Source organism: Arachis hypogaea, chromosome 6, assembly GCF_003086295.3.
Source record: "Arachis hypogaea cultivar Tifrunner chromosome 6, arahy.Tifrunner.gnm2.J5K5, whole genome shotgun sequence".
Lineage (NCBI taxonomy): Eukaryota > Viridiplantae > Streptophyta > Magnoliopsida > Fabales > Fabaceae > Arachis > Arachis hypogaea.
In genome coordinates, this window is record NC_092041.1 from 79,510,060 (window position 1) to 79,535,988 (window position 25,929).

Genomic DNA, 25,929 nt, shown 5'->3' on the forward strand with positions numbered 1-25,929 from the left:
ATTTGGCAAGAAAATTGTTTTCATGGAAGAAGAAGAAGAAGAGTTGTTCATAATGCATGGTGAGTAGCGCGCTTTGGAAACAGGAAGTTGTTGAATAACGTGCATTTTATTTACTCTTGAATGTGGAAGTATGTAATGCGTTAATTAAGTGTAATGCGTGTGTTTTATTGGACTTGTAAAACTTGTAAGCCAAAAAGACTTGTATGTGTAGCAGGCCTCATTCTTAATAACCGATTAAATAAATTATTTTCTAAACTCGGTTTTCTAAATCCAATTTGACCCCATCCGGTTTAAATAAATCGATCCTTTGGCATGCTTAATTTTTTTTATCAACCGGGAAAGGATCCTGAGTCCTACCCAACCCAACCCAAAAGATCTGCATCGATCTCCTTCTTCCTCGAGCCAGAGGCGTTGGTTGTCTGGTTCCGTTGATCGATTCTTCTCCCTTATGGCTATTGTTATCCAACTTCTATTCTCTTGCAGCTCCTTGTGTCCTAAATGGTCGTTTCAGGTCCATTCTTCCTTTCCGTAGCGCCACTTCTCCTTCTCTTGGTTAGTTCAGTTCATCTTCTTCCCACGGTTTTGTCCGTATTGGTATTCCGGCGACGCAGTGATTTGGATGAGGGACCCGATAATACGATGAGAGAACTCTATTTCCCAATATGCGACTTGCCTCCTCGCCGTTTCCCATCCAGTTGCAGCCTCCGCTAGCATGCTTCCTCGCATTTGCCTGAATCTTTGCCGGCGGTGATGCTGTTTTGTCCGAGGTCCATCGCCATTTTCGGAGTCTAGTTAACAGTCTCGGTTTTCCAACAGCATCATAATTCCTCCCCTTCTGTGCCGATTCTTCTTCCTTAGCTTGCTGCTGCTAATGATTTCATCTCCTCAAGAAGCTCTGCTATGCTATAATTTGTCGTCGCCCATGTCACGCTCCATAATTCCTCTATCTTACTGGATTTCACGCAAACAAGTCCACTAGTGGGTATCTTTTTACCATTATTTTGTAACAAATTCTCAAGGCTGAATTCTCCATCTTGGATGGCATGCTGTTGGGTCATCTCAGGAGTAAAAAATGATTCTGAATTAGACTTCATTAGAACTAGATACATCAGACCATTGTCCTCATCATAATAGTATAAAAAGTATGTTATTAGCAACTTCAAAAGACTGTGATATTCCATGAATTTACCAAGATAACACCAGCACCAAAAGACTATGCAGCACCTCCAAACTGATAAATAATAAAGAACCTACAAACTGATGTATAATTTTGTAATGGATTTTTTTTATGAGGTGTAAGGGTTAATTTTGGCTCTTTTGAATGTTTTTTTAACATAAACAGTCCAAGTACTATATTGTATTTGTGCAAAAATCTAATTTTTTTAATGTACAAGTAAAAAAATCGGTTAAAATGAACCAAATTAATCAATTCTATGTATAAAGTTTGGTTATAAAATTTGGTTTTTTTTATAATAATCAGTTCGAATAAACCAAAATATAAGTGAGGACACTTGCCACATTCTCATGCATAATTTAAAAAAAAAAGTTGTTTTGGACATCTTGATGTAAGTGATCCTTTTTTGTAATAGGACAAAAATAATAATTATTTTATTATTAAATTGAAGGACCGATTTTTTAAAATACAAATTCATAAAAATGTTATTATACCTGACTTTTTTTTTTGTCAAATACTCTTACACACGCACACCTTTCCTTTTTTAATAGATTCCATATATGATATAGCAACTTTTTAGACATAACTGGGATTTGAACACAATGCACTTCCTAACAAGGCAAATATAATTGTCACTAAACCAAGCTTTGCGGTACATATCTGACGTTTAGGTACTTCAGAATTCTTTTGGAATGTTTTGAAAATAATTTGTTACGGAATGCATATGCCGTAAGGAGTGGTCTAATTTGGGTTCATTAGGGGCACCGAACAACCTTGGGCTCGGATAACTTCTGTAATGCCGTTAGCCCAGCCCAAATTGTAGGTATGAATTTTAAAGTGTTAAATAATGTAGCAAGAGTAACGTACTATACCAAAAAAATTAATGTAGCAAGAATTAGGTATTATTTAGTTTTCTCTCTCATGGAGAGCAGTTCTTTCTGAAAGAAGAGTCCCTGAGAACTTAATGGTTTCCAAGATACGATTGCTTTTAAATTTTTATGAATTTAAACACGGAGGATGGCTTGAGGGATATTTTAGGAGGACAAACTCTCGGCATATAAATAATTATATGTTGTTTTATCAAGAATTACACATAAGCATGTTTTGAAGATACTACTTAAGAAGGCCGATGATTTTTCTAAGAATCATATATTAAATGTTGTTTACAAAGAATTTTTTTAAAGTTTGGCCTTTCCTAAGAAGTAATTTTACTGAACAAGATATTTTCTTTTAGACATTAGTTCGTTAAGTATACGACAACAATGAAGCTTTGTCCCACTAGGTAGGGTTGGCTACATGGATCAAACGATGTCATTGAGCTCTATCATATATCATTTCTACAAAAAGATGTTTTCATGTAGATTTCGTTTGACCACCTCATAGATGGACTTTCTAGGTCTTCCTTTGCCTTTCACCCCTTGTCCATCTTCCATCCATCCACGCTCTTGACTGGGTGCTCTGTCGGTCTTCTTCTCACATGTCCAAACCACCTGAGACGCAATTCTATCATCTTTTCCACAATAGGCGCTACTCCAACTCTCTCTCTTATATCTTCGTTCCTTATTCTATTCAATCGCGTATGACCACTCATCCATCTCAACATCTTCATCTCTGCCACACTTAACTTATGTTCATACTCCTCTTTGACTGCTCAACACTATGTACCATAAAGCATAGTCGATCTGATAGCAATGCGATAGAATTTACCTTTAAATTTTAAAGGCTCTTGGATATGCTCTTTGAGTACTTCCAAGACTAATATGAAAAGATATGGACTTGATACGTGATTAGGAGGACATTTTTGTCATTTTAGAAATAAGGAACAGAATGATAATCTCGTCACATTCAAAGATCTGAATATTAGAAGAATTATACCATGCCGGTCTTGGATATCAAGAAGACCAAGAGTTCATATCAAAAACAGTAGTGCTGAAATGGCGACAACTCATAAGGCCCATTGGGCTAAGTCAAAACAGCAAGAAGCCCAATAATGCTTTTCAAATTTGGTGGAAGGCATAACTTATTATTAATTTTCAAATTTTTTAGGCATTTATTTTAATTTGTTTTGCTGTTAGAATTTGTTGAAAGAATTGATTTACTTCTGATTTGTTTAGTAGTATTTTTAGGAATTTAAATTTAAATCAAATCTGATATAATCTAATAAGATCAAATCTGATTTAAATTAGTTGTCATATCTTTAGGATTTTAAAATTCAAATCAAATCTGATCTAATCCAATAAGATCAAATCTGATTTAAATTATTTATTTTATCTTTAGGAGATTTAAATTAAGTTGACTTATCTTATCTTTTAGCTAGTTTGTTAGGAACCTATTTAAACACTATTGGTGAGATAATTTACGTAACTTTTGATGAATAAAATTTTCAGTTGCTTTATGCACATTTTTTAGTATGATTAAGTGAGGTGAGTGATTTGCTTCGCTTGTTGCATGAAGAAGATTGAAGGATCCAACACTAAGGTGATCTGCGTGGTAGTTTCTTTCACTTTTCATCCCTCTGATCTAGGCTGTCAAGGGCAGGTTCTTTAAAAGTTTAGTAGGAAATCTCTTCCGATGACCTAGGCAGCTAAGAACAGGTTTCTTAGAAGTCTAGTAGAAAAACTCTTATCTATCATTTATGTTTCTGATGTGTCTTTTCTGTTGTGTCTTTTCTCCATCCTTTTCTTATCCCTTTATCATTCGTTATAATTTCTTATCATCTAGTATCAATTATAGTTCGTAGATGAATTCTTATTTATCTACACGTTCAATGGGTCTTGTTTAATATCTTTATTTTTCTCTTCAATTTCTACAAATTTATTTTAGAGTCCAAAAAAAATAACAAAATTTCTTATTTTGTTGAATGTTTCTGCAATTATTATATCTTAAAGTCAAGGTAAAAGAAAAAAGTAAAAAAAAAAGGACTTAAAAAAGTAAAAAAAAAAACATTTTTAAATTTTGGTTCTGCAATTACGTCAATGTCTGCTACAAAAAAAAGGATCAATTTTTTTCAGCTTTAAGATTCAATTTTTCTAGTTACTGTCATCTTAGTATCACTTATTATTTTTCTTCCTTTGTCATATATTTTGGTTGTCTTTTTGTCAAGTTGAGCATCTCTATCATTCAGATTATCTTATTTTTGGTATCTCAATTCCTCATTTTCTAAAGTGCAACTTGTTAAAGCCATCCAAGAGTAAAAAGAGGCAAGAGTGGTGAGGTCAACAGAGGATAAAAGCCACATTTTGAGTATAAACACGAGTGTCCTACTCTGAGTGATACATGTGAGAAGAGTGTTGTAAGGTCTTTTCTTTCATAGGTTCTTCAGCAATGGCTAATAACGAAGCGACCCGCGATCCACAACTGACTTTCCGCGTCAACGCAATCACTACCGTACTAGAAAGGATTGAACAGCACCTTGAGAACATTGCTTCAAGAATTAATTCTTTATCCCCTAGTTGACGAGCACGGTCCCGAAAATCTGTTCATAATCATTCTAAGGAGTCTAAGGTGGAGACTTCACCCAGATCCTGGTGTCATAGACAATTGGAAGATATTCATAGTAACCTCAATGCTATCAAAATGCATATCCCAAAATTTAAAGGCAAAAGTAACCCTGAGGCTTACCTGGAATGGGAACGAAAGGTGGAGCTTCTATTTCAGTGTTACAACTACTCTAAGGTAAAAAAGGTACGACTGGCGACTATAGCTTTCTCAAATTATGCCCTTGTCTGGTGGGCTGAGCTAGACAAAAATAGAGGACAGATCAGAAAACCACCAATTCAATCTTAGGAGAAGATAAAGAAAATCGATGGGAATCGATTTGTGTCATCATCATACCATAATGAGTTTCTTGAACAGCTTCATAAGTTGAAACAAGGTTCCAAATCAGTAATGGAGTACCACAAGGAGTTGATGTCTTTGGGAACCAAGGCTAATATTACAAAGTGTTCTGATGTTCTTATGAGACGCTTTCTTATTAGACTAAATAAAGACATTGCAGATAATGTTAAACTTTACCATTGCACAACTATGAAGGATTTAGTCATTATTGCGACTGAGGTGGAGCAAATGAAGAAGAATATTATGGATCGACATAAGAAGATGAGTTTTCCTAAGCATATCTCTCATTTTTCTTCCAAGCCAATGACGGAAGAATTTGTTGAGTATGCTGTAAAGAGTGATGTGTACTTGGAGGAATTTAAAAATCAAGAGAGAAAAAAAACAGAGAAAGAGAGTGAGTGTTTGAGTGAAAATGATCAATGTTCAATAATTGAAAGCCAGAGTTTTGAGAGAAAAGATGAGAATAGTGAGAGAAAGGAGTCAATGAGCGACAAAGAAACTGAGAGTAATAAACACACTTGTGAGAGAGATCTAGAAAGTTCTAACGTAGACAAGAGTGCATTAGTATCATTGAATTCTAAAGAGTCTTTAATTTGTCATATATCTAACCATAAAATTCCTAGTATTTTTATGTCAACTTTTCAAAGTTTTACAGATTCACTGGACAATTATGGAGGCATTAATATGAATGAAAAGGAAGAAAGACAACTAATTGCACACCTCAGACAAGGTAATGAGAACTTGATTGCTAATAAATTATCTATGAGGTATGATTTAATCACAACTCTTACTCCTAAATTCTTAGTATTTGATTATATGAAGAATTTTTATGCAACTAAATCTTATTTTTGCTCTATATCTATTGCTTGTAAAGATATTGATTTAAAGTGCCATAGTGGAATAGAAAGAATCTCAGATATATTATCTATATATTTTTATTGGCCTCATAACGTAGAAGTATAGATGGAATTTATTTTGGTTTTATTACATCTAAGAAAGTTGAATCTCAAGCATTTCTTGAATATGTTGTGCATTCCTTTGCTTATTGCTACTTATACCTGGATTGATATTTCTATGGATTTTTTACTTGGGTTGCCGAGGATTAGAAAATGTACACATATCATTAATTTTTTCAGTGGATAGATTTAATATGATGATACTTATAATTGCAAGTCAAAATATTAAAGATGTCACACACACACTATTGAGTTGTTTCACAAAGAGTTTGTGCTAATTTATGCTAGTTGTTTGGATGAACATATCTTGTATGTTAAGCCTTTTTTGGATAATTCTGTGTGAGGTATTAAGTATCCTCATAACTCTTATATTTATAACTCTATTGGTTGTTATCCTTGTGAATCTCTGAATGTTTTTCAGTCTTTTACTATTTTGAAATTCTTGTTTTTACCCTTGAGTAATGGTGTTACTTTAGATTGTGAAAGTATAGTTGGAAAGATTGAACTTGCACACATGAGGGACATAGCCACAATTTAGTGGATAGAGAAGAGCTATCAAACCATGATTTTTGAACCCGAAGATCAGGTTTGGATTTCTTAGAGGGAAGAAGAGCTTCTCATTCACAGTAAAACAACACTTGTTGCTAAAGAAGGTGGTCCATTCCGGGTGTTAAGGATCATCAACGACAGTTCCAGCAAGCATAACTTCCTTGGTAGGTATGATAGTCCACTTGTGTTTAGTATCTCTAATTTTTCTCCTTTTGATATATATTCAAATTCGAGGACGAATCTTTTTTAAGAGGGAGAGGATGATACGTGGTCGGGAGGGCATTTTTGTCATTTTAGAACTAAAAATAGAATGGTAATCTCGTCACGTTCAAAGATCTGAATATTAGAAGAATTATACCATGCCAGTCTTGGACATCAAGAAGACCAAGAGTCCATCTCAAAAACAATGGTGCTGAAATGGCGACAACTCATAAAGCCTAATGAGCTAAGTTAAAACAACAAGAAGCCTACTAATGCTTTTCAAATTTGGTGGGAGGCGTAACTTATTATTAATTTTTGAATTTTTTTAGGCATTTATTTTAATTTGTTTTGCTCTTAGAGTATGTTGGAAGATTTGATTTACTTTTGATTTTCTTAGTAGTATTTTTAGGAATTTTAAATTTAAATCAAATCTGATATAATCTAATAAGATAAAATCTGATTTAAATTAGTTATAATATCTTTAGGATTTTAAAATTTAAATCAAATTTGATCTAATCCAATAAGATCAAATCTGATTTAAATTAGTTATCTTATTTTTAGAAGATTTAAATTAAGTTATCTTATCTTATCTTTTAGCTAGTTTGTTAGGGGCCTATTTAAACACTTATGATGAAACAATTTATACAACTTTTGATGAATAAAATTTTCAGTTGCTTTATGCACATTTTTTAGTGTGATTAAGTGAGGTGAGTGATTTGAATTGCTTGTTGCATGAAGAAGATTGAAGGATCCAACACTAAGGTGATCTACATGGTGGTTTCTTTCAATTTTCATCCCTTTGATCTAGGTTGTCAAGGACAGGTTCTTTAAGGGTCTAGCAGAAAATCTCTTCCGGTGACCTAGGTTGCTAAGAACAGGTTTTTTAGAGGTCTAGTAGGAACACCCTTATCTATCCTTTATGTTTCCGCTGTGTCTTTTCTGTTGCGTCTTTTCACCATCCTTTTCTTATCCTTTTTATCATTTGTTCTAATTTCTTATCAGGACTAAGGATGATTCCTGATGTAATCCTATACCAATAAAAAATTTCACTGTCACAACATCTTAAGTCTTTATACTAGTTGTAGCCCCATCATACATGTCTTTAATTACACAAATATATGTGATCCTTACTTTTTTCTTTCTAAAACCTTCCATAAGACCTCCCTTGGCACCCTATCATATGATTTTTTCAAATTAATAAACACCATATGTAGATCCCTTTTATTACTACGTTTACCTCTCCATCATCCTTCTTAATAGGTACGTAGCTTTAGTAGTGGATCTGCCAGACATAAAATTAAATTGCTTCCCTGTAACTTGTATCTCTTGTCTCAGCCTCCATTCTATCATACTTTTACATAACTTCATTGTATGACTTATGAGCTTGATCCCTCTATAGTTTCTACAACTATGTATATTCTCCTTACTAATGCAACCCCTCACTGTTGTGACTGAGACCTTTCCGGATGAGCAACTCTTTATGATTCAGAAGGCTCTGTGGTTTGCAGATATTATAAACTACAAGGCCATGAGGTTCATCCCTAATGAGTACACTAAATAGCAAGTTACAACGGTTTTAAATTATGCTAAGTACTACTTGTGGGAAGAACCTTATCTTTTTCAAGAGATGCTCATATAGTATAATCCGGTATTGTCTCAGATGAGGAATCACAGTGGATCCTATGGCATTGAACCGGAACCTTATCTTTTTCAAGAGATGCTCAAATGGTATGATCCGGCATTGTCTTAGATGAGGAATCACAGTGGATCCTATGGCATTGTCACGGTTCAGAGTATGGAGGCCACTTTGGTGGTGAAAGGACAACTACCAAGATCCTTCAGAGCGGTTTTTATTGGCTGACTCTCTTTCGAGGCTCACCGAAATGTGTAAGAAAATGTGACAAGTGTCAGAGAGTTGGGAATCTCCCCAACAACCATAAGATGCCATGGTAGTAGATTTTAGAGATTGAGTTGTTTGATGTGTGGGGTACTGATTTTATGAGACATTTTCCACCCTCATACTCAAACACTTACATCTTGGTGGCAGTGGATTATGCATCCAAGTGGGTGGAAGCAGTGGCTTTACCCACCAATGATGCCAAAGTAGTGTTGAGCTTTTTACAGAGATATATTTTCATCCAGTTTGGTGTCCCAAGAACACTGATTAGTGATAGAGGAAGCCACTTCTGCAACAGACAGTTGGACTCGCTTCTACAGAGATACGGAGTCCATCAAGTGACAAACCCTTATCACCCTCAGACAAGTGGATAGGTTGAAGTCTCCAACAGGGAACTCAAGAGGATCCTGGAGAAGACTGTGAGTACTTCAAGGAAGAACTTGGCAAGGAAACTAGATGATGCTCTTTGGGCATACTAGACTACACTCAAGACTCCTATTGGAATGTCTCGGTACCAGTTAGTTTATGGTTAGACTTGCCACTTACTAGTGGAGTTGGAGCACAGAGCACATTGAGCAACAAAGTTCCTGAACTTTGATGCTAAAGCTGCAGGAAAGAAGAGGCTACTCTAACTGAATGAACTTGATGAGTTCAGAAGCTCTGCCTATGAGAATGCTAAGCTCTACAACGAAAAGACCGAGCTGTGGCGTCACAAGAACATTTGAGTCATGCCAGAAAGTTTTACTATTCAATTCTAGGCTCAAGCTCTTTCTTGGGAAGCTAAAGTCCTGGTGATCAGGACCTTTTGTGATAACCGAAGTGTCGCCTTATGGTTACGTGGAACTTTAGGAAGAGAACTCAGATAGAAGGTTCACAGTCAATGGTCAGAGGGTAAAGCACTATCTTGGAGGCGAGATCGATCGTCAGAGGTCCACTCATCTTCTGACTTAGCAAAGCTGACTGTCAAGATAATGATGGTAAAAAAAAGCACTTGTTGGGAGGCAACCAAACCCTTAGTATCCTTGATTTTATGTTCAGTTTGTGATTCTCATTTCTTTTTATCTATTTCTGATGATTATTCTTAGTTTTTCCTTGGTTTAATAGTGTTTGTGGTCATGCAAAGTGTTTAGAATAGGAACAAGAGAAATCTAAAAGAGAAACAGAACACCCTGGAGAGTAGTTTACTCGAGTGTTCTAGCGCTAAACACGAACCTAAGCGTTTAGTGCCAGAGATGGCACAATTATCAAGGAGATCTCTGATGGGTGGCGATATATGTCAGACTGAGCGTTTAGCGCCGAAGAGCACGCAAATCGAAGATGAATTACATCGATTTGGACACTAAACACCAGGTTGGGGGTTTAGTGCTAGGATTGCCAGCTGGGTGCCGGCGTGAAACGCCAAGGAGGGCGTTTAACACCCTGAATGGCATGCAATCCAAGACAAACTCATGCCTCATAGGACGCTAAACGCCAGCTGGGTGTTTTGCGCCAGGCCTCATCTATCATTTTCAAAAAAAATTTCAAAATTGGCGTTAAATGCCGAGGGGGACATTTAACGCCCCAGAGGGCACAAGTTTCACAACGTTGTGGCGCTAAAAGCTAAAGCTGGCGTTTAGCACCAACGACGCAGCATTGGATTTTAAGAAAAGGGAATGCAAATTTGCAATGGTAACAACTACACCCCCTCCCTTTTGACCATTTCATACCCCTTTCCCTTCCATCATTACCTCCCCTAAACCACCCTCAATTCATTTTTCACCCCAAATCCATTCATTCAATTTTCCACATCCCATCACCATATTATATCTCATCAAATCTTCCCCAAATCTCTCTTTCCCAATCCTTAACCCTGAATTCCATTCGTTTTATTTTTCTTTTTCTTTTCCTACTTCCCTTCCCACACTCTAACCGTAATCCCACCCTCTTTATATCTATCCTCTCCTTTTTCACCTTTCTCTTACTCACCACCATTCTCATCCCTTTTACCCTTTATTTTCCTTTTCTTATTTTTTTCTTTCCTCAGAGACGAGCAACAGTTCTAAATTTGGTGTTGGGGCGCTCTGCTTTTCTATTTTTTTCATATCCCATATGGCACCCAAGACTGGAAAACCCTCTTCTAGAAAGAGAAAGTAAAAGGCTCCCGCAACCGGTTTGTTTGATAACAACCGGTTCAGTTCCAATATCCATGAGAATCACTTCCACGAGATTGTGAGCAAAAAGAAGGTGATCCTAGAGGTCTGACTTGATTTGCAGCCGGATGAATATCTAGAGATTCGGGAATAGATTCTGAGGAAGGGTTGGGAAGTTCTATGCAACCTCGTGACTGATGTGGGTGTGCTGATGGTCAGAGAGTTCTACGCCAATGCTTGGGTGACTTACAAGCATGTTAAGGGCGTGAACCACGACCCGAAGAACTGGCACACTTTGGTCTGAGAGAGGATTTTAGAGTTCAGTCCAAAAAGGGTAAAGGACATATTTCAGTTGCCACCATCCAAAGATGAGCCTCACTCTTACACTCAGAGAGTCAACACTGATCAGAAACTGGACCAGATTCTCACCGACATATGTCTTTCCAGAGCAAATTTGAGGAGGGATTCTAGAGGTCAGCCATACGAACTGGGCAGGCATGAGGCCAATTGCTCGGGGGTGGTTAGAGTTAATTTAGCGCTCCATCATTCCTAAGAGTAACTAGTTCGAGGTTACTATTGACCAAGCCGTGATGATTCCCTGCATCATGCTCGATAATGAGGTGGAGGTGCATCGTGTGATCCTGCAAGTTATACAGCATAACAGTGAAGGCCTCCACCTCTGCTAGATTAGCCTTCCCCCACATCATCTTCCGCTTATGTGATGCCGCTCGAGTCCATATTGAAGGAGACACCCCTATCGACATTGAGAAGCTGATCACTCGGAGGGATATAGAATATGCCAAGGAGCTTGGGCGTACACCGCCTTATGAGCCAGTTCCCCTCCTCAGCAGGAACAGTCTAAGATGCCTCAGGGATATTATTTTCCCCTCGTGACTATTGGAATTGATGCATGGGCATCTTTTTTATACTTTCTTATTATTTTATATATGAATTCATTAAGTTTTATTTAGATTTTGGTGTTTAAAGTCTATTTAGATACTACTTTGAGGCGCATTGAGGTTTTATTAATTTCAAAAAAAATCCGGACGAATTTGTCAAAATTTGTGTACAAGAAAAAGGTAAAAAGTGGATGCTATCAACCCTAACCTCCTCAAACTCCAACAAAACTTGAGCTACATAAGTCCAATCGACGCAATTCCAACAGCATTAGAAAGCCCATTTTCGGACTTTTACAACGATGTGTAATAATCTATACTTTTTTTTCTGGCATCACAGCCTCGTGGAGTGCTAAACACCGAGCCTGACGTTTAGCACCAGAAAGACAGCAACATTTCTGCCTCCTAAGGCACTAAACGCCAACGCCAAATCTCTGGCGTTATAAACGCCAGTAGCGCGGATCCAACTTCAAGAAAAGGACTTCATTAGTTAAATTTGGATCATATTTATCTTATTTTTTTTATTTTAGTTATTTTTATTCCCAAACATATCTTTTGGGCTTTAGATATGTGAAAAATGAAGCGACTTGTCTACCTAATTGCTTGAAATGTAACTACTGACAAATCCTTTCATAAAAGTTTAAATATTGTAAGCACATAAATGTTGAAATCACATAATCAATTAGCTGTATATTTCAGCTTTAAATTTGATTTCTGGGCTGCGAATATCATCCTGGCTTTGAATTAATCTGATCTCTAGACTGGTTGACTGGGGATCATGACCTGCACTTTTGTAGTCATCGAGTGTCCTTTGCAAAACAGCCTGCAAACATGGGCAATACTTGCATCATTTATCAATTATCATCAATTGTCATTGTTCGAAAGTTTACGGCTTCATCAATCATCATGAATGTCAAAAGTTTGAAAATATGAAAATTGATATCCTCAATTGACTAGACAGCAATAAATTGGTCAAAGAAGTCAAATGCTAAAAGAACTTCCATCACTCCACCAGTATTTGCACACTATCATCAGAGGAGGAAGAAAAGAGTAAGCTTAAAGTGACATGTGAAGAAAATGAATACCTGCAAGCTTGATACTGCAAGTTCTGCAGTAATCTCAAGGTTGTCAGGGTATTTCTGCAATGCATAAAGACATACAGCTCGTTACTATTATGGTCATAGGTATAATTGGAAGGCTCTATAACTATAACCATAACTCCTAAGCAAAGGTATTACATTACTCCAACCAAGAAGAAGTGCAGTCATGAGATCTCCCGTTCCCTACAAGCAAAAAACATAATTGAAATTTTGGTTACTGGAAGTCTGAAAGCTGAATTGGATTTGATAAATGACTTACTGTCGAAAGAGGACCTGGTCAAATGGATAAACAATTAAATGGCAACTGAATGAATTAATGAAAAATGAAATCCACTACAGTGTGGTAGCTAGTTGCAAAGCGATAACATGGTGTGTTTGTCTACAAAAATAAGACAAAGGTGTCTATGTGGGGATGTACATGATGAACAGGTCTCTGCATTTCAGTCATATTTAGAGAAATAGAGAGATACTTCGATAATCACATAAGAAAGACAAACATTGATTAATAAAAGCTGAACTCAATCCAAGTTTGGCTTCACAAAAGCTTTGACATTCATACATACATAACAATCAAACTTATCAAAAACTGAACTATACCGTAAAGTAAGCTGGTATTTTTGGAATCACAATCTTAAATTGTTTGGGAGGCTTTTCCTGTCGCAAACAAATAAAACTAGTTCAGCGGTCACTGAAGAATATGCAGCATATAGAAGTGAAACCAGTATTTAAAACTAAAGTAGTTCTACAGAAAAATGAATTTAGACAAGCAACCATATTATGAAAGGTCAATATGAAAATTAAGAAAACTTGATTCGCAATGTTGCTCATATCTGAAAGTGAAATCAGAAATAGAAAATTTGGATCAAATTACATTCAAGTGAAATCTAGCCCACCTTTTCCTTTTCATGGCTGCCAATGAGAAGAAGATTCCCGTCTATATTTATACTTGTTATTACAACCTGAAGGGTCATATATATTAGCTAAATGTTTGAGAGAGAACTTAAATTGCAGTTTTCAGAACAATTGACAAGTTCATTATAATTTGTAACACTAGGCATATACTATTTCTTGGAATTATAAAAAAGCAGTAAAAAGAGATCACTTCGAAAAGAATATCTAAAACTTGAGAACAATAAGCCTCAAACTTTGAACTGTGTCTGTGAGAGTAAATGCAGGTTGCCTATAAAAATAGAGGTGCACCACATTAGGCTGACACAATATCTGACCTCTCAAATGATGTTGCAAAATTTTATTTTTTTAAGAAATAAAAGCCACAATTTTCATTGGAGCGAGAGACCTAAATCATTTTTACGTTAACAAAGAAATATGACAACTAAGAAAATAACGAGATATCATGTTATGTGGGACTTTGAGCACTCCATAATACCCAAGTCCCTGACATATCATCATCATCATATCATTACTAAAATTTAATTTTAATGCATTAACATTGTAAATTTTTTTTCAGTATCATCAAATTCTTTTCATTGAGAAGATTTAACTACTAGTGTGAAAGATAACTACATTTATTAACGTGGCAATATATGATTGAATGTATGTGTGAAATTAAAATGTAATATTGACAATGCATGGAAATTAAATGAAATAAAGGAGGGAGATAACGATCCAATTTAAAATTTAGTCAAAAGCAAAATGCAATTGAGTATAGATGGTTTGATCCAACAATCCTGAAAGCAGATGAGCATTATCTGTAATGTGTAATCCATGTCTTGCCATTCAGTGAAATATTGAGGGTGGAAGAGATGCCGAAGTTATGTGGTTCCAGTTCTATCTAAAGGACTATCTAAATCAATAAATAATGAAATATGCATAGTTGCAACAGTACTGAATATTTCACTTGTCAAAATTGGAGCTTTTCCATGTACAAATATAAAGGTAAACCTTTGATGGTCCAGCCTCATGAAGAAAATTACAAGCTTTCCGGCCATCATCTTCAGATTGAATCCTACAGTAAGTACAATGAATAAATATGCAGGTAAAACTGACATATTCGTATAAATACACAAACAGAATAAATAAGTAAAAATCTAATAGCATCAGTTGTGGCAAAGAAGCAGCATAATAATAACGAAATTCATAATGCCTTCTGCTGTTGAAACTAATTTTTCAAATTTCAATCACTAGAAAACATCTAATAAAAAGGAAAATGTGTATAACAAACTTGGTTCTAAAGTTTAAACCCATTTAATTCTGAGAAAAATTACAACGCAATAGATGAGTACATGTATCAGTGCATAATAAAATAAGAATAAATAATAATAAGGTGGACTCCCCTCTCCCTCCCAAACTGATACTACCAGGATAATAAATAATAATAACAATGACAAAGAAGTGAAAGTGGAACCTTCGTTAGAAACTATTGCAAGTAAATCAAATTTGTTGTTGTACACTACACTACAAATAGAGTGCTGAATGCAAAATTTCAATGTATGTTCATATCCTGATCCTAATTTTAAAAAAATTAATCTACTTCCATAGACAAAAATTGATTATGAAGTTTCATACTTCAAAAACAAAAAGGGAACTAATCTTATACCACCTATAGAGTGGTAGACATTGAAACAAACATACGAAAAGAAAGGAAACTATATAACAGGAGGGGAAAGGCTTCATGCAACCTTAATTGTGGGATAATTACCTGAATCCTGTTAGTAGTTCTGCTTCAAACTGGTTAGGAGTTAACATTGAAGCTACTGGAACAACCTGCCAAAATGTGTTATTCAAATATGTAGTTTTGAAATTAAAAATAAGAAAGGTAACATGGAAAGGAATTTTGTTTGGATCTTTTCATAACTAGGAACACAGTACTAGTGCATTAAAATATAGTTTTCAATTATTGGTAACTAAGCTAAAAGATTTATATTCTTTAAACTTGATGCATTGTATATATTATTTGCACATGAACATCTACAGAAACATCTTTGTTAATCAGTCTTACCCTTTCACGATAGACTGATATTAGCTCTTGAGGAACATAAAGTTTTCCTTCGTCACCCATCACTGGATCACAAACTGACAATGAAACACAAATTCTTTAACTGAAAATATACAAATTTGTTTAAATAATTCAAGTCAACTCAGATTACCCAAGCTTCAAATATAACCCATCAACAGGGAATGGAGAAAAAAAAAGAGATTCCAGTCCAGTACCAAAACAAAAAAATTAAGTCGTATTTCCCAGTCTTAATATACCACAAACGAGTGAAAATTGCAATAAAACATTCCAGTAATATTGGGGCAGTTCGGAACAAACTGTAGTTGACACTAATAAAGAAAAAGCAAAGTCCCTTCTAGCTACAACAGTACGTAAATTTCCTTTTCTGTTTCTCACTTTTCCTCTGAGGACATGAGCTATGTCCTCCATTCTTTACTTTAATTAATATCTAAATATTCATAAAAGCTAGACCACTATAAGATGGACACATGCTAAAATAAACCCGAAAATGATAAACGATCATATCAAAATATTTTATAAGGCCAATATAGGACAGCTTATCCTATCTTGTAAAGTTTTATTGGTGTGTGAACACATCACTAAAAGCCTCACCGTATATAAGTTTAGGGTTTACTGAGCGAAGCTTGCTAACAACTTCTAATACAGTGTCTAAAAAAGAGACTGAACCGATATAACCTGAAAATATAGAAATTATATCAGATAGAAGTAAGGAAAATAGGGAACAAAAAAAAAACACAACAAATTAGCTGGCAAGTAAGCTGTGACAAAAACACATTACAGCACAAAAATACAGCACAAATAGAATAACAACTAGTGGTTACAAAACTCTATATGTCTCACCTGTTAATAAATGAGTATAGTACAACAAATCATTTCCTTCAAGACCTTCTATTAGTTCCCAGAGTTGTTGTCCATTCAAAACCTGACCCTTAAAAGTAGGGTATCCTGCATTATAGTCCTCAAATCCATTTAACAAAAACTTCGCCTTAAATTTTAACGAGGATACCAATACCATCCTTGAAACTTATTCAGAACGACAGATACAACATCGCACCCTATTATGTATGATAGGCTTCAGAGCGAAATAGAAGCAGCTTGCCTGTATGATTAGAGAACTGCACAGAGTTAATCGGATCCACATCATAGCCCAATAGTTGCAGAGGGAAGACAGCTGATTTATTACCAACATACCCCTGAGAAGAAGAACACAAAAAATGACCATGATGTCAAGCTAGCTAGTTACTCAACCATCTCTATGCATGCAACAACCAAAGTTAAAATTTGAGTGCCAATAAAGTTAAAATTCTTTTAATCATTCACTATGTGTCCAATCGTTGACCAAAGCATATTTGATTTGAATTTGATCACCAAGAAACTAATAGCACCTAAACATCATAGTATCTTGCTACTGCTAACGAGCTAAGAGCGCATTTGACAAATTATTATCACTGAATAAGTAACATGATGAAGCAAAATCCAAAATGAAAAGGAAAAACCGATGAAATGAAAAGCACCTGAACGGTGTGAGATTGAATGCTGAGAACTCGACCAGTCTCCGAGGGAAGAACCAGTGAAAGGATTGGAGGCGCCATCTGTGAAGTTCTCGGGTTTCTTCTCGCCCGTAGAAATTGAAATAACAGAATGTTAAATTAAATTCACAAGAGAGCGAAATCAATTGCAGAATATGAAAATTAAAGAGTGACTGCAAGAATGTAGGTACATAATGAGAGAAAATTTGATTTAACCGGAAAATGTGAGTTTTAGGGGAGAATCTGAGTGGTGATGAATTGATTAGCAGAGACTACAACAACATCGAAGAAGAGCTCGATGCTGATGTAAATGTCCCCAAATCACTTTTTGCATTCTATTATTATATTCATTCATTCATCTTATTTTATTCTTTTTTAATAATGAATTAAAAAAATTACATACTAATTACTGATTACTTATCTAAAAGATTTTAATCCCTATTTTAAATTGAGATTTTGGTAATTCTGAGGATTGGAATTCATTATTACGATAAGTTGTTGGTGAAAGTATGAAAGTGCCACTGGTGTCGTCTGGTGTGGTGTGGCTGCAGATATGCTTACTTCATGCATGATGCATACACAGCCAAATTGCATTGCTCCATTTTTGGCCTTTGGATCAGATTGCGGGGAATAACACAACAAAACCATTCATTGACTTGAATCAAGAACATAAATAAGTTAACAATATTTTGAACCTTTATTGTTGTACTTGCCAATGAAATAAATAAATAAAAGGTGTTTTCTTCTTGGACGTTTAAGAGAGAATAGGAGTCGAGAAATAGTGTTATATTTTTCTCTTCATTTCGGAAAAAAAGGTGAAACTAGTTTTTTTATTAGACATATTTATCTTTATTAGACCAATAGTATGAATCCATTTTTATCCTCACCACCTTCAGTTAAGAGTACCGATTCATCCAATATCACTCCTCTCATTACACCCATCTGATAGTGTGAGCAACAATGCAAAAGAAATAAAATTATTACAAACTTTGCCAAGTAAAAAAAATTAACAAGCATGACTTAGCAATGATCAAATACACATTATCAAAGTTTTTCCAATCAATCTATTATAAATTTTCAAAAAGAATGAAATGAAAAATGCACTAGATTTATCCAGCATATATTCTATATAGTATATAAACAATGGTCTAAATACCAACTTTTCTTTAAGTTTCGATGCATCCAGAAAGTCCACGGTCCCCAGATTCCACACTTGAAGGCTCCGCAACACCCCCCCCCCCCCCAACCCACCCAAAAAACCCCAAAAAAAGTTTCCTGTTAACTATGACATGATTAATTGCAATATTGCATAGTCTCTTCCATTACCTATTTTATTTCATATATCATCAAGGTTGAGCAGATCTCTAGAGGGGAAAAAGGCATTTAATGAAATCGGTAGATTACAAGTTTAAAATTTTGGAAACAGACCCAAGTTGACATTAGGAATTTGTTTATTAATGAACATGGCACTGGGAGTGTGAATGCGACCGAAGAAAAATAACCTCTAATAGAAAGTTGTGGATGTAACATAGAATACAGAAAGAAATAGCAACGTGTAAAGTTAAAAATACCAAACATGCATGCAAAATTGGATGAAGAAATCATGGAAAGGGTGAAGAATTACCGAAGACCTGGTTCAGATTTGAATTTGTCTCTGCGATATGAGAAAGTTATGTATCCTAATAGGTAGCTGGAATTGCGAGGGATGCGTTCTGAGTACGAAGCTGCAAATCACAAACTAAAGTGAAAAAAGGGAGGAAATCAGTGAAATAAAGAAGAGCACGAAGAAGATGTTGAGGGACGGCGAAGACTGAAGAACTCACGGCGACGGCAAAGAGTCTACGGCGGCACGGGTACGTTCGCACTACGCACAGAAAGTGGTGCTCGACACAGAGAGAGAGATGGCTCGGAGACAGAGGCGTTTTTGACGACGAGAAAGAGGCGGCCGACGACGGCGAGGACAGAGACGGGCTTCACGGCAAGCAGAGAGTAGCGGCGGCTGTTTGCTCTGATTGGGTTTGGGATTTTGCCATTTTTGGTGGGACTGAAAGCGAGACAGAAGGAGAGGGGATTGGGGATTTTTTTTAAATAAAATAAAATATTTTATTTATTAAAATAAATTATTTGTAGTATTTATACAAAAATTCATCACATATACTTATTTAGTTTACGGTGTAAACAAAATAATAATGTACATATTTCGTTTACATTGTGAACAAAATAATGTTAAAAATAGGTGATATGTATATTTCGTTTATTATTATTTTATTTATGCTATAGATAAAATACATATATTATTATAAAAAAATTAATTTTTATTTTTATTTTTAAATTAATCTAATTTTTTAAAAATTATATCTTAAAATTGCTACTCTACTATTTAAAATGAGTGATTTGAAATAGTACATTATTTTTTAAAGAGGTAATGACCAATTTGATATCCGAAAGATTCAAACGCTGACATTTTGATACCTGACTATTGTTATTGACAAAAAAATACCTGAATGTTTAAAATTTTTGGCAAGCGTGCCGATGTGTTTGCCGGACCATAGCTCCGATGAGTGCAATGCTTACGTGGACGCCGATTTTTGCTGACAAGAGGAGTTTTATATTAGATAGAATTTGTAATTAAAAATTTGGTTACCCTACCTGAAAATTAAGTTAACCTAATTCAATTTAGTTTTTGCCCCAATTTAATTTTGCCCTAAAACCCAATTAGCAAATGCTATTACTAGTTACTGAGTTACTGTGACTTAGTGTGTCAATACTAGTAAAACTCAAAGGTCACGTAGAGAGGGAGAGACGTTGCTCTGGAAGCTTGGCACGAAGAAGAACGAGACTAGGCGAGAGACATTGTCGAATCAAGGGCAACGGTTTTTAAGTGGCATCGTTGGCTCACCATTCTTCGCTAGGAGCAACCCTACGAAGAGGTACGTTCTGCTTCATGTTCTTTGTTTAAGTAGTGGTTTATTTTGTTTGTAACATCTTGTTTATTCATTGTATCTTCCCTCTACTATTTCTTAGATGGATCGTGTAGTTACGTTTGTGTATCATCACATGGGTTGCTTGAAAAGTGTTAGAGATGGTAATGTGATATACGAAGGGGGTTTAGTAACTGAGATATACAGGGTGAATGTGGAGACATGTAATTTATTTTTTGTTGAGGGGTTATTTTTAGACCTAGGTTACCCTAGATATAATGAAGCATATTGGCTAGAACCTGGTTGCGAATTAGGTAAGGGACTTAGAGTGCTTAGGACAAATGCTGAAGTGATGAGGATGTGTGAGTGTGCGATTAAAAATGACAACACTGCCCATCTCTATTTTGATCACCACATTGATGTTAACCCTGAAATCCTTGATGACGATGTGGTGTCTGATGGTAGCAGTGAGAGTGTGGTTGAGGTCAATCCACCTGGTGATAAGAGAGAAACTGAAGTTGTGAATGAGACCATTGGTGAGGTTAATCAGTTGAATAAGGTTTTGATTGTTGTTGTGAAGGAGACTTTGAATGAAGTTGTGATTGAGGAGGCTGTTGATGTTAACGAGTCGGATAAATGTGAGGGTGGTGTTATGAATGAAGATGTGAATCATGGGAATGGGGATAAAGACATTGAAAAAGATGCAGCTCCAGAGAAGGTTGTTAAGAAGGTGAGAAGAGGCATCCAAGACCACCACCAAGTGGTTTATCCCAAAAAAGAAGAACTGCTGAATCTAAACAACCTGAAGGTGATCCTTGAGAAGTTGAAACAGTAAATGAACAAACACATGAGACCAATGATGATGATGCACATGTTGCCAATGAAGGTGTTAACATTGAAGAACCTATTGTGGATGAGTTGAGGGCAAAGGAACCAGCTACAGAAAATACAGCAGGTAAAATTATTTTTTCTGTTTTGTTACAGCATGTTTGGATAAGTATTGCATCATGGCTGACATATATCAACTGATGTTTTAACAGATACACAAACACAAAGAAATGAGAGAACAAATACAAGGAGAAATCATCCACGGCCTCAACCATCTAGGTAGAGGATTGTACCTGAAAAGGATGATGAAACACCAAGGGTAGAGGTGTCTAACCCGAACAGAGCAGATGGAGACAGTGGACCTGAGATGTACCAATACGAATCTGATGAACTGTATAGCCCTCCTGGATCTGATAATGAAGATGAACCTATATTTCCTCAACACCCGAACACACCATTTGGGAAAATTACTCTGGAGTTGAACATGAAGTTCGAGACCATGGAATAGTTTAAAGCAGCAGTGCAGAAGTACAACATACAAATTGGTAGACAGGTATTCTATCTTAGGAATGAGAAGAAGAGGTGCAGGGTGATTTGCTACGATCCCGACTGCCCTTGGTTGTGTTACTGTTCGAGGACCAACTATCCAGCCTCGTTTCAGATTAAGATATTTGTGGATGAGCATACGTGTCCGATAAGCAACAAGAGTAAGCTAGTCAGTTGTGCCTGGGTTGCTGAGGAGCTGGTGCCGAAACTCAGAATCCATCCCAACATGTTATAAAGGGAGGCACATGAGTGGTTTAAGGTGGAGGATGATATCTCAGTTAATGAGAGGATGATGTATAGGGCTATGGACAAGGCCAAAGATGTTATTGAAGGAACGGTCATGAATCAATACCTAAGGCTTAGAGATTATCTGAATGAAATCATCAAGCCTAATCCTGGGTCAAGAGCCAACATGGAGACTATCTGAACAAACGATGGAAGGATAAGGAACTTAAGGGAGCATTCTGGTAACGTGCAAAAGCAATTACTAATCAAGAGTTCAAAGATGGAATGGCTAATGTGAAACGGATCAATAAATAGGCGTGGGAGTATTTGGACAAATTTGAGCAAGAACAGTGGTCGAGAAGCAGGTTTTCTGAGTTGCCAAAGGTAGATAGTTTGACCAGCAATAACTGTGAATCATTTAATTCAACCATTGTGGGTCTGCGGTGGAAAAGCATATTGACAATGCTTGAGGAGCTCAGGTTCTATATCATGAAGACGATGGCAACTCACAAGGACACACTCATGGCTTACACTGGACAAATAGCCCTTATACAAGTGAGTATATTAGAGAATGAGAAAAAACAAGCTAACTACTGGGAAGCACAATGGTGTGGTGATGATGAGCACAACGAATTTGAAGTCAGAAAGTGGCAACATAGAGTGAGAGTGAATACACGAGAGAGAAAATGTTCCTGCAGAAAATGGCAGCTGACTGGACTACCATGCTGTCATGGTATTGCAGCAATCCAGAGGAAGAATGAGAAGTCTGAAGACTATGTCCATCACAAGCTCACCATTGAGGCATACAACAGGACTTACCAGTTCACATTAACAACATACCAAGTCAAGAGTATTGGGAGCATCATGAAGGGTTTCCTTGTCTGCCTCCTTTATACAAGAGGTCTATTGGCAGACCTTCAAACAAGAGGAAGAAGGACAACAGCGAACAAAATTCTGGGAGCCAATACAATGTCAAGAGAAGATATGGCCAGATAACATGTCAAACCGGCAAGAGAGTCAGTCAAACAAATTTATTCTCTAATACCTACTTACATAATATCATTGAACTATTTCTAAATTTGATGAATGCTGATTTACTTTATTCATTGTCTGTCTACAAGGTTGGACATAATAGTAGAATTTGCCCTGAGAGATCAACTGGAGCAGCAACTGAAGAAGAAGACATTGATGAGGATGAAGCTAGAGAGCAAGAAGCTAACTGGGAGGAGACCATGGAGGCAACACATGCTGCACATGTTGCAGAAGAGGAAGACCTCACTCAAAACCACCCAGAGAGTCATCCTGATGAGGTAAACAATTGTATTTTAGCAAACCTTATTCTTTCCAAAATGTTGGACCTGGACCTGTGAAAGGCTTTTTTTAAACTAATGACCCTATTGATACAGAACACTGAGCCTGATGTGTCTACTACAACAACTGCTGCACCCCCTAATGCAGTCAGTACACCAGCAACCAGCTCAGAACCAGCACCTCCAGTGGCAGCAAGGCCACTAGCACCAACACCACCAATACCACCAACAAGAGGAAGATGCAGGACCACTCAAAGAGGAACAACAGCAAGCTCAACAACACCTCCTACTCTCACACAAAATGTTGCAGCTGCACCACCACCCCCTCATCAACCTATGGTTCTCAGGCATGCTGCTGGGTCTAAATCTTAGATCCCACCCTCACCAACCAATGCTGCAGGACCAAGTAGTGGGTCTGGGTCAATGCCACAAGGTCCATTGGTTAGGCCCACTCTTCAAGCCCAACCTTTAGCCACATCTAGGCCACCAAGTGTGATTAGGAAAACCATGGCAGCAGCGAGCCCAGCCACACAGAGCAGGTTCACAAGCTTCATGCTCACCCCATCCTTGAAGAAGAAAAAGCAATCTGGACCACCACCATCAAAGCAATCAGCAAGCAACAAGAAGTGACCTTACTTTCTTGGATTTTCAGTTTGTTTTTAGTTCCATGTTGGACCTGATGTAGTTACTATACACCTAAGTTCCATTATGGCATGCTAAGTGCTAACCAAGTTTTTTGTGATTTTGTTACTGTCATCTTGGGTTAGTAGTACTTGCTATGAACATAAGTGTCATTATGTCATGTTAGGTTTTTTTGGGGCTGGCTTGTGTTATTTTGGGTCTGAACTATGTTACTCTGAATACTTATAGATTATGATTTCATGCTATGAGACAGGTGTTTTATTCAGCTTCTGTTTATGGCATCTTTTCTTAAATGCTTACCTATCTTATATATAGCTTGCTCACAATTCAACAACAATAACTCAGTCACAAAATAATAATAACATAACATCCATTAATTCATCTCAATTACAATGAGGAGAACATTACAAAGAAATAAAATTTCATTCTTAAACTCTTAAATTTAACCATTGTCTTCCTACTTAGCCAAATAAAACATACTCAAAACTAGATTTAACCTAAACAATATACAGATAACAATAAATAACAACTCAACCCTCTTCAGTTGTTCCTTCATGTCATTCACCACAGATAGCACCATAATCATCCTATCTCTTTCCCGGCCATCACTGCACTCCAGATTGATTCTGCTTTTCTTCTTTGGTTCTGCTATGCCCACCATGTTGCTATTCTCCGAAAAAACTTCTCCTTCCACACATTGCTCTTCTATTTTATCCAACCATTAAAAATACCCACAACGTCTTTGTGTGTTCTAGCACGGCACAAAAATTTCGTGAATCAGAGTGCGATTGAAAGCTAAAACTGAATAAGTGGAGAAAACAAACCCAAGAAAATTGCATCATTTCGTCATGTATCCATCAACATTCTAAACTTACCTTCCACATAGGGCAACATAGAAACCATTTATCAGGGTTGCTACTTGTCTTCGACTTCAACGGAACCACTGGAAGGGGACAAAAGCAACACCCATCGTAGATTTTACTCACAATTCCTGAACCACCATCCACGTCAAAGGCTTGAATGGATGAGTGCTTTCTCACGGTTCCACCTTTTCCACGAGTCCTAGTTGCTTGCATCTTCCAGATTTGGATCCTGAACTACGAGTGAACGAAGAGAGCAAAATTAGGTTTTAGGGCAAAAACTAAATTGAATTAGGTTAACTTAATTTCCAGGTAGGCTAACCAATTTTTTAATTACAAATTCCATCTAATATAAAACTCCTCTTGTCAGTAAAAACCGGCGTCCACGTAAGCATTGTACTCACTAGAGCTATGGTCCGGTAAGCACGTCGACACGCTTGGCAAAAATTTTAAACATTCAGGTACCTTTTTGTCAATAACAATAGTCAGGTACCAAAATATCAGCGTTTGAATCTTTCAGGTACCGAATTAGTCATTACCTCTTTTTTAAAAACCAACCTATTTAAATTAGAACTAAAAAAAAAAGTATATCTATAATAATATATAATGTAAGTATATGGAATTTAGTATCCAATTTTCTTTTCTATTTTAACCCTGCCAACATAATTTAAAACTAATTTTGTAGTTATGCATTTCACTCGCTGTTATAAAAAAAAATATCACGTATAACTTCTTCATCAATTCTTCACTCAAATTATTTACTTTTTCTTTTAATTTTTTCACTATTTCTCTAATTTTATTTACTTCTTTTACTCAATTCTTATATTTTCAACGTTTGAATAACTTTTTAGATAGCCTCATAAAATAGATGATGACTATGCCAAATGTTGGTTTTCCAGTCATTTATAAGAAAAAAAAATAATTACGATGAAAGGAAGTGTTCAATCATCATCATCAGTAGTAATAAGTAATTTTTTGGTAAATTTTATTATATTTTGATATATTTAATTAAATTATATTTTATTTATTTTTATGTTAATTTTAGTTTATATTGATATTTCATCTCATGTATTTAAAAATACATTACATAAATAAAGATTAATCATTCTTATTATGAAATTATTGTTGAATTAAAAATTTAACAGATGCCAAAATTTGATAACAGTAAAATGTGTTATAATTTTTTAAAAAGTATACACTTTATATTAAATGTTTGAAATAATGATTGGATAAATAATTTTCAAATTCTAGAATTAAAAACACAGATAATACTTTATGTATTTACTAGCGGCTCAACAGGCATTATCGTGCCTGTTTAGCCGCTCTTCTATTATTTTAAAAAAATTAATTTT

General features: G+C 36.0%; 1 protein-coding gene across 5 annotated transcripts; it reads right to left on the minus strand.

Annotated features, from left to right (window-relative positions):
* Nucleotides 1–12,242: 12,242 nt before the first annotated feature.
* Nucleotides 12,243–19,371, minus strand: LOC112696760 (pyridoxal kinase). Of its 5 annotated transcripts, none has more exons than XM_025749614.3 (14): nt 19,069–19,371; nt 18,870–18,983; nt 17,231–17,327; nt 16,816–16,909; nt 16,557–16,661; nt 16,308–16,391; nt 15,699–15,772; nt 15,399–15,463; nt 14,642–14,705; nt 13,633–13,698; nt 13,337–13,393; nt 12,878–12,922; nt 12,725–12,778; nt 12,243–12,462 (listed from the first exon to the last, which is right to left on the minus strand). In XM_025749614.3, exons 3-14 carry the CDS (start codon nt 17,306–17,308, stop codon nt 12,322–12,324), a joined length of 927 nt encoding a protein of 308 aa, XP_025605399.1. In that variant the 5' UTR covers nt 17,309–17,327; nt 18,870–18,983; nt 19,069–19,371; the 3' UTR covers nt 12,243–12,321. The 5 variants fall into 5 exon arrangements, with proteins under 5 accessions (XP_025605399.1, XP_025605400.1, XP_072053261.1 ...); XM_025749615.3 differs by having other exon boundaries at nt 18,870–18,969; nt 19,069–19,354; XM_072197160.1 differs by having other exon boundaries at nt 17,231–17,334; nt 18,869–18,969; nt 19,069–19,350.
* Between the last annotated feature and the right edge of the window lie 6,558 nt (nt 19,372–25,929).

What these genes read in the sequence shown, in the direction of transcription:
- LOC112696760 (XM_025749614.3), bottom strand. Translation starts at nt 17,308, where the DNA reads ATGGCGCCTCCAATCCTTTCACTGGTTCTTCCCTCGGAGACTGGTCGA. An exon ending in AAACCCTAAACTTATATACG is followed by an intron (nt 15,773 to 16,307) that starts GTGAGGCTTTTA and finishes TTTCATTGTCAG; the next exon opens with TTTGTGATCCAGTGATGGGT. An exon ending in TTCTTCTTGGTTGGAGTAAT is followed by an intron (nt 12,779 to 12,877) that starts GTAATACCTTTG and finishes TATGCATTGCAG; the next exon opens with AAATACCCTGACAACCTTGA.